Source organism: Psammomys obesus, unplaced genomic scaffold, assembly GCF_907164565.1.
Source record: "Psammomys obesus unplaced genomic scaffold, mPsaObe1.curated_primary_1811, whole genome shotgun sequence".
In the NCBI taxonomy this organism is placed as follows: Eukaryota; Metazoa; Chordata; class Mammalia; order Rodentia; family Muridae; genus Psammomys; species Psammomys obesus.
In genome coordinates this window covers 699,427-709,365 of record NW_026589137.1, presented here as the reverse complement: position 1 = coordinate 709,365, position 9,939 = coordinate 699,427, and the positions used below count along the sequence as shown (strand labels likewise).

Below are 9,939 nucleotides of genomic sequence, written 5' to 3'. Positions count from 1 at the left end.
AAAGAAAGAAAGAAAGAAAGAAAGAAAGAAAGAAAGAAAGAAAGAAAGAAAGAAAGAAAGAGAAATTCAGTAAGCAGGGGTATGAACTGCAGTGGAAAGTAACAACCCAGATCCCAGCTTGGGGTCTTAAGGCAGCCTCAATTCAGGACTGAAAATTTCAATGACTGAGAAAGCTCATCTGCATTTTATTTTTTGACCTTCATCTTTGTATCTCTTTTTTTTTTTCCTATTTCATATTATTTGGGCTTGTTGGAGGGAAGGCTCAGGATGTCACTATAAATCAGCTGGACTTAAAATAATCATTCACCTGCCTCAGGCTCCCCAGTGCTGCTATTTCAGGCTTTGTGCTACTCACACCAGATGTGGCCTTATCTTTATTCTTTTAATTGCTGAAATCTAGGAAATGATGGGGGAAAACCAGGTTTTCACTGTGTTACCTAGGGTGGCCTCAAACAGAGGTTCCTGCCTGTGCAGCCAAATGGCTGGTATAGCAAGCTTGTGCTACTACCCTAGATTTGCCCTTCATTTGAAATATATTTTTAATTTCAAATTTTTTCACAATTTATTAATTTTTAATATTTTAATTATTTAAATCTAGAATTGTAGGAGATAAAACCAAACAAACTCCTGTAGCTCAAGGTAGCCAAAAACCTCTCCATCTTTCTATCTTCACTGCCCTAGTGTTGGTATTGGAGGCCAGTGTCACCACGCAGGCCTAGCTTTGCCTTTTAATGTTTTAATTTTGTAAATCGAGGGAATTCTAGGGTTTAAAAATATAAACCTCAAAATTTTTTTCTTAATTTATCTATTTTTCTTAATTACAGTTTATTCACTTTGTATCCCAGCTGTATCCCCCCTCTCTTGTCCCCTCCCAATCCCATCCTCTCTCCCTCTTCCCTTCCCATTCCCCTCCCCAAGTCCACTGATACAGGAGGTCCTCCATGTTGGGATCCATAAGCAGGCATCTCTACAGCCAGCCCCAAGGGACCTGACAAACTGCATATCAGGCACTTGTGAGGCCACCTATGGACCAACCTCGGATCACTTGAAACCACCTGCACTTGCTCTGGGTCACCTTATAAGAGAAATCACACCTCTTCTCTCTCTCTCTCTCTCTCTCTCTCTCTCTCTCTCTCTCTCTCTCTCCCTCTCCCTCTCCCTCTCCCTCTCCCTTGCCCTCTCCCTCTCTCTCTCCCTACCTACCCAGAGACAGTCTCTGTGACCCCTCACCCATTCCCTTAATAAACCTCCCACGTGGAACCAGTTGTGTGACGTGATTTGTGAACCTGTCATGTAACTTTGTTATACAATCTTAACACTCCTCCCCTTCCATCTGACCCTAGCCTATCACATCTCATCAGGACTGGCTGCATTGTCTTCCTCTGTGCCCTGGTAGGGCTGCTTCCCCATCAGGAGGAGGTGATCAAAGAACCAGCCACTGAGTTCATGTCAGAGACAGCACCTGTTCCCCTTACCAGGGAGCCCCTCTTGGAGACTGAACTGCCATGGGCTACATCTGTGCAGGGGTTCTAGGTTATATCCATGAATGGTCCTTGGTTGGAGTATCAGCCTCAGAAAAGACCCCTGGGCCCAGATGTTTTTGGTTCTGTTGTTCTCCTTCTGGAGCTCCTGTCCCCTCCAGGTCTTTCTGTCTCTCCCTTCCTTCATAAGATTCGCTGCAATCTGTCCAAAGTTTGGTTATGAGGCACAGCATCTACTTTGATACCCTGATGGGTAGAGTCTTTCAGAGGCCCTCTCTGGTAGGCTCCTGTCCTATTCACTGTTTTCTACCTCTTCTGATGCCCATCCTTTTTGCCTTTCTGAATAAGGATTGATCATCTTGCCCAGAGTCCTCCTTCTTGCTTAGCTTCTTTAGTTGTACAGATTTTAGTATGTTTATCCTATATTATATGTTTAATATCCACTTATAAGTGAGTATAAAACATATGTGTCTTTCTGCTTCTGGGTTACCTCACTCAGGATGATCTTTTCTAGTCCCCACCATTTGCCTACAAATTTCATGATTTCCTTATTTTTTAATAGCTGAGTAGTATTCCATTGTGTAAATGTACCACAATTTCTGTAACCATTCCTCAGTTGAGGAACATCTGGGTTGTTTCCAGATTCTGGCTATTGTGATTAGAGCTGCTATGAACATGATGCAAATGTCCTTGTTATATACTTGAGCAGAAATAAACCCACACACTTACAGATACTTGAATTTTTTACAAAGAAACCCAAACCATACAATGGAAAGAAGACAGCATCTTAAACAAATGGTGCTGGTCTAACTGGATATCTGCTTGTAGAAAAATGCAAATAGATCCATAGTTATCACCCTGCACAGTTGGTGCCTGTGCCACCAACTCAGGCATTGCCCTTTTTTTCTAAGACAGGGTTTTTTTTTGTGTAGCCTTTGCTATCCTGGACCCACTTTGCCTGGTCTGCAAACTCATAGAGATCCACCTGCCTCTGCCTCCTCAAGTGCTGTAACTATCAGCATGTGCCACTGTGCCCTGCTATCTTCTATTTTTTTTTTAAGATTGAAATTGTGAGCCTTTTTCAAAAGGTCTCAAGATGTAGCCTTGATCCTCTTTCCTCCACACCACATGTGTTGCTATTAAAGGGCCTTTGCCACCTCCCAAGGCTTGACCTTCTTACTTAACCTTTTTTTAAATGTAGGGAATCGTATGTATTTTTTTTTCTAAAATAATGCCTCTCTATGTAGCCTAGGCTGCCCTTAAACTCCATCCTCTAGCTGCCACACCCTTGGGGCTGGTATTGTAGGCCTGTGCCACCACCTCAGGCTTGACCATCTCTTTTAACCTTTTAAATGTTTAAGTCTAGGATATTGTGGGCATTAAAAACAACAGGGTATCACTCTGTAGCCTAGGCTGCCCTCAAATTAGGGATACTCATAAGTCCACAACTAGGGTGTCAGTATAGCATGCTCAGGCATGACCTTATCGTTTACTTTTAATTTCTTTAATGGGGGATTTGTGGTGAAAAAAAAAAACACAGAATCTTACTCTGAAAGGACCAGGCCTGACCCCAAAAGTCATCAGTCCCAGGAACTAAGCCATAGGTGACCAATTCCAGGAATAAGAAAACCTTAAAATTCCCTACCCAAGGAATAGCCTGGAGGTTATCACAAGAATATGAAGGTATCTTATCTCAGGGTGGGGCATCTGTGCTGGGCAGCCCACTGACCTAACATACCTGAAGTTTATAGATAGCTCACTCAATGTTGGTTACGTTAGTTAGCCAATCACTCTGTAAAAAGTTTTCCTTGCTGAATATCATCCAATCCTATAACTGCTAATCTGGGAATTCCGGGTTCTTGCTCAAACCCCAAATAAAAACCCTGCCATGTAGCAGCTCTCCTCTCTGATCCACTGTGTTGGTGACAATGGAGAGACCAGGCTTAAGCCCGAGTAAAGCTCTTTGGTCTTGTATACATGGTCTGCCTCCTGGTGGTCTTTGGGGACCTTAAGATCTGGGCATAACTTTTGGGGGCTCATCCAGATCCCCAAGGCTCCCTAGGACCTTTGGCATGTGTTGCTCAACACTGGCTAGTAAGTGAGCAGTCTGTTCATGTCTGTCCGTGTCTATCTGTGTCTCAGAGATATTGGTCTATGTTTTGTGTTTCTTTGTGTCTGTGTTCTTGTTTCTGGTGTCTAGTTTTTTTGGTTTTGGTTTCCTTTGGCAAAAGGAGTTGGAACTGGCCCTCAGGATTGGCAGACGCACATTAAATCCCCCAGCTCGAGGTGCAGAAGATGTTCTTGCCAGCTCTTTGGGAGAACCTCGGTTCTCATTGGTTTTGGTTTGGGGGAGAGCCTGGAAGCTCTCAAATTGGTTCTTTGGTTCTGGATCCAGCAAAGAGTACTGCTGCAATTCTCTGGTCGACCAGTCTTCCCCAGGAACTTTTGTGTCTTTTTATGAATGTCCTTGTCCTTGTGTTTTTTTTTAATTATTTAATTTTATTTTATGTGCATTAGTATGAATGTATCCGATCTCTTGGAAATGGGCAGACATGAGCTGCCCTATGGGTGCTGGAAATTGAACCCGGGTCCTTTGGAAGAGCAGGCGGTACTCTTAACCACTGAGCTATCTCTCCAGCCCTTGATATATATATCAAAGTTGTGCTTTTGTGGCATGCTGTCTGTGTGATTCAACAATGGATTATGAATGTTTTATTATGGATTATGAATAATACTATTCAGATTAACAGGCTGATTTGAGGTGTGCCTGCATTTTTGCCAGTTTCTTAAAAAAAAAAATGGATTAATGCTGTTTCCTTCTCACCAATAGTTTTGGTATGGCCAGAAGAGTTCAAGTACAGTTTTAAAATTGTTCTATGCTGTTCTATTATATAGTTGGTCCTAAAACCTATTTGGTTACAATGTTAGAACTTGGTTACAGGAAGCTGTAAATGCTCCACAGTGCTATACTGTAGGAGGCAGCAATACCATCAGCGACATCTGATGGCTATGTTCTAAATTGCCAGCCACAGCCTGTAACAACACATGGCTAGTTGCCACATTGGGCCAGGGATAAAGAGGGTAGAGCAATGGGTTTACCGCCATATTTGTTGAGGGATGCCAGCTGTGGTCAGTTCCCTGTTTAGTGCTAAGTGAAACTTCTATCTTTTAAGCTTTTTGGTATTTAGTCTTAATGCAATATGTTAGGATCGGCAAGATTTGCCAGACCCTCTATGAACTGTATTTGATTAAAAGTTTTGCTTCTTTTTGAAACATATTTAAAATTATGTTAATGACTGCAGTTGGTTGAGCTTTACCTAGTCTCCTGTTTATGTTTTCAAGGTTAAGCCTAGGATAGGTAACTACAAAGTTTGCCTATGTAGATCTACTTGAAATAGATATGGTCCAAAAGTACAGGTATATACACCACCCCAGGCTTGGCTTTCTTTTTTAATTTTTTTAATTTTTCAGTTTCTTTTTCTCTCATTTTTTTTTTAAAATTTATTATTTATCACAATTTATTCACTTTGTATCCCAGCTGTAGCCCCCTCCCCTATCCCCTCCCAATTCCACCCTCCCTCCCTCTTCTCCTCCTATGCCCCTCCCCTAGTCCACTGCTAGGGGAGGTCTTCTTCCCCTTCTATTTGACCCTAGTCTATCAGGTCTCTTAAGGAGTGGCTGCTTTGTCTTCCTCTGTGGCCTGGCAAGGCTGCACCCTCCAGGGGGAGGTAATAAGAGAACCTGCCACTGAGTCAAATCTAGGAAAGGAAACCAGGTGCAGTGGTGCTTGCCTATAATCACTGCACTCAGGGAGAAAGAGGCAGGCAGATCCCTGTGAGTTACAGGCTAACCTTGTCTACAAAGTGGGTAGACAACAGCCAAGGCTACACAGAGAAACCCTGTCTAAAAGACAAAAAAAAAATATCTGGTAAAGTGTAGGGTAAAAAAAATGCAGGGTCTCACTTCATAGGCTAGCTTCACACCCATGATCCTTCTGCCTCTACACCATGAGTGCTGGGATTATAGCATGGAAGTTTTCATGTACAGTTTGAATTGCTATTATCATAATTGCAGTTTGGAGGCTAGAGAATGCTTCACAGCTAGCCTTTTTTTTTTTTTTTTTGGAGAAATGCCCTGATCTGCACTCTTTATCTATTGGGTGCAGTGGAAACACTCCCACTCTAGGCATTTTGAATCAGTCTTTGAAACCAGCTTGAGCCAGTTTCAGCCAGTCTGAGCCAGTCTGAGCCATTTCCAACATACCAATCACAAATGCCTGCCCTTAGAGTAGAGTTGGGCCAAGCAGGAAAGAACCTGCTACATTTCAGCCATTAGAGGCACTGAATATGCTTTCAAAACAGGAGGAATGGGATTGACTTCATGAGCATTCACCATGCTCACGGGGCCTACTGCCCCCTTTGCTTCAAAATCCCAGAATGGAAGGCAGCAGAGAAAAGCTAGAGATTTCAGAGTTGCAAAACTGCTTCTTACAAACCAGCAAAGACAAGAGAGAAGCATCAACAGCTGGTTGCTCTGTTTATAACACAACCAGAAAAACAGGGGATGGCTGAGTAAAAATACTAATAAACTGTTAAGGTTATGAAACCAAATTTGCCAAACATAGTCATGACCCAAGCAGACAAAATCATACACACATTTGATCCTCCTAAATTAACAAAAAAAAAATTAACTTGTGTATTAACTTCTGTTAATTAAATTAACTTGTGTATTAACTTGTATTAATTAAATTAACTTGTGTGTTAGCATTTCAGTATACACCGATTTCAGTTTTTCACGAATTTTTCATTCCTTTCCCAGAAGGATCCAAAATGCTTTAATGCAAATAAAATAATGCAAATCTCTTTCCACTAGTGGATAAGGAATGTTTCCATTGTACCCTTGGATGCTAGCTGCTGTGATTATGGGGCTTGCATAGTTTGGGTAGCAGGGATTTGAGACAACACAACGACACCAAACCGGCAAACATGGTGTGTTAGATGCTCACTGATCCTGAGCAGTGGCTTAGAAACAGGGCACCACCTTAGAGAATATCCAGTTGGTAGACTCGCACTCTTGAAATCCTAATACAATCAAAGATGTTTGCCAGATATTTGGGTTTCAAGTTTTCTTGATATATGTCTTTCAAGTTTTCTTTTTGTAAGTGTTGTCTTTAAATTTCTAGAAGATGAGACACAAAACGGTGGTTTTCAAAAGCCACTAAAAATGCAAAGGGTAGTTAGTAAAAACCTATCTTTATACCCAGCAATATTTATGTCATCTATATGCTGCTAACTCACATCACCACAAGGTATCGCTGTTGTAGCCAGTAAACACAGCACTGACAGCTGACAGCTATCTGGCTTTCACTAACACAGAGGAGGACATTGCTTGCAGTCCTGATGAGACCTGATAAGCTAGGGTCAGATGGAAGGAGAGGTGGACCTCCCCTATTAGTGGACTTGGAGAAGGGCATGGAAGGAGATGAGGGAGGGAGGGTGAGAGAGGAAGGGTGGGATTGAGAGGGAAGGAGGAAGGGGCCTACAGCTGGTATGCAAAGCAAAGAAAATGTAATTCATGTAAAAAATAAAAATTTAACTAAAAAATACATAAAATAAAAATTTAAAAAAAACACTGAATGATAGAGAAAAAATAAAAAATAAAAAAGCAAAGCCATTGATTTCTGTGTCCAAACCAATTTCCAAATGGCAAGCAACTTTCAACATTATTACACAATGAAGACCCCAGTGAATGTGCTATGTGTCAAGAAACAGCCTGCAGAAGAAATCCCAATTGAAACCAGGGCTTCCTGTGCTTGCTCATTCATCATGCGCATGAGTAGTCCATTCCTGTCTGGTGGAACTTAGCTTTAAAATGTATAATCAATTATGATGACCTTGTTCTCTTGCTTTGCCACTTAGCAAACACACAGAAAGACACTTCTAATGATTCCTTCCTTCCATCTCCAAATGACCATTTTATTCTCTGGTCCGAGAAAAAATAAATAAATAAATAAATAAAAATAAAAAAAATAATAAAAAAAATAAATAATTTGCTCTTTTGAAAATTCTAGAGAACAAACCAAAACCATTTCCCTCCCTCCACCCTTCGACAAGATTATTGCATCACTGCTCTCTTCTGTGGGCATCAGCCTTAGTCATTTGATGACGTCATTATGTCTGCTTTGATGAGTCAGTTCACTCACTCAATCATTCATTCATCCACTCATTCACCCAGACATCCATTTCTTAAATATTGTGACATGTCTAATAACTCTCTGAGACCCTGCTAACCAGAGATCAAGAGCCCTCAAGGCTCCATGGGCAATTTCAGTATCCTGTACCTCACACATTCAGTGAACTCAGGCCTCCACGAAGCCAGGAGGTGGTTCTACCCTCTGTCTTGATAGACAGTCTTTTGAGCCATATATGACTGAAAAAAAAAAACAGCAAACAAATGAAAAGACCAACCCAATTAACTATTAAATCTAAATCTGTCTTCAAAAATCAATTCTTATTTTGTGTCTCATGTTCCTTTCCTGAATGTGCTTTTGGAAAAAAAAATGGTGAAGGGCATGAGCGGATTAAAATTAAGTTACATGCATATATAAAAACTTCACAATGAAACCCATTATTTTGTATAATTAACACACACCAATAATTTAAAAAGGAAATAATAATCAGTGTTTGTAATTTATCTCCCGATTTCTATCATTCCACTCAGGTTCATCTGTCTCTCAGATGATACCATAACTTAGCTGATGACTTCACATTTGAGGAAAGTTTGTACATGAAATTTATTTTAATTTAATAGTTTTATTTTTAATTAGCCATCAGTGTATTAGATTTCATTATGACATTTTCAAATAACTTTTTTTTTTCCTTCTTGATTCTCCTCCCATTTTATCTCCCCATCCTATTGTCCCTTCCTCCTTCCACTCTCAGCCCTGTGGTTGCCAGGTTCTGCTGGCCACCTCCATTCTTCAACACCACACCCCAATCATGGTCGCCTTTCTGCACTCACACTCGCATATGCATAAACATTACATGCTACGGTGAGGATACGAGTCCTTTCTTTCTCAACTTAGAGGCCTGTGATGGTCTCTTTTGTTTCTATTCCCTTTATTCCTCATTACAGAACCCTCCCTTGGCTGAATCTGAATTGCTATCTGCTTTGAGACCTTAATGGAATCCATGACCTTGTCTTTCAGTTCCGGTCATTCTGCTCTACCCCTCCAATGCCCCACCTCCTCCATCCCACCATCCTCTCCTGCTGGTTCACTTCCTAGGCCTAGGCCTCAATTTTGTTTTCTTGTCACATGTATTCCATTCTGTTTTTTTTTTTTCTTTCTCATCCCTCCCTTGAAACCTCTTTTCCCTTTTATCCCCCTGTAATGATTCCATTTCTGACAAGACTGGTTCTTCTTCCAGATGGTGGTACACAGTAAATCTAGTTCTAGTCATTAAGGTTTTATTGGGTGACTTACCCTCCTCTGTGGTTTCCAAAACTTCCATACTGTTGAACACTTCAGTTATTGACTCAGCCATGGTGTAAACTCACTAAAAAAAAAAAAAAAAAATCCAGAACAAAAGAAAAAAATGATTCTTTTGATATATAGGATACAACAAAACCATTGCACCTTGCTACTTACCTTTAAGTTATATTCGCAAACTACTCAAGAAAAGACATAGAAATGTAATTGCCCACTGGGATAGGCATCATGTCTAAAGAAGACAGTCATCCCGATAATAGACAAATACATGGATATAGGATATCTTGCCTAGGGCTGGGATTTGAGAGAGAGGGGGTGATGGATGAGGAATCATGTGACACTTCTGGCTGTCTTTGTGAACATGGCAGTACTTCCCAGCACTCACATCTCCTGGAGGGAAAGAAACTATGTCTGAACTTCAGAAACCCATGGAAAACAAAACCTGATTGCACATAAATAATGTCAAGCCATCTTATGCTCACACTGTCCTTGACTCACCATTGCCAGTAGTAGAAGGAGAACAACTAGAAAGAAACTAAAAAGACAAGGGGAGAAGAACAAAGGGAGGGGAGTATTTTAAGACCCCTGAAAGTCAGTGTCATTACGAGGAGCAATTCCCTTTGACCCCATAGTTCAGCCTGAATTTTTTTTTTTTCTTGGATACATGCTGCACTTCACTCAATTGATCCTAAGTGCCCCGAGTCAGGTGGGACCTGTAGAACATCTCATCTCCTCACCAAACCAGCAATTACAGAAAAATTAATAAAGTTCCCCTTCATGGCAAATCCTTTCCTGTTACCTCCCCATATTTCTTGGTCTTGTTAGTACAAAAATCTAAGAATTTTCTCTACTTACTTTATGGCTCCGCTCAGAATTCTCTTGTGTTCTTTCCAGCAACGGCTCCAAAGCCACCTGCCTTGGTTCCCACAGAAGAACTGTTCTGGCTAAAGCCAGCCTTCCCAAAGCATC

The 9,939-nt window shown here is 41.1% G+C and overlaps 1 protein-coding gene across 1 annotated transcript in view; it reads right to left on the bottom strand.

The window, feature by feature from the left end:
• Kiaa1210 (KIAA1210 ortholog) overlaps positions 1–9,025 on the bottom strand; it is a 54,629-nt gene extending 45,604 nt beyond the window's left edge. The window contains exon 1 of the mRNA XM_055604953.1: positions 8,965–9,025. Within this exon, the coding sequence (XP_055460928.1) occupies positions 8,965–9,025 (61 nt within the window). The remainder of the gene's footprint in view (positions 1–8,964) is intronic.
• Between the last annotated feature and the right edge of the window lie 914 nt (positions 9,026–9,939).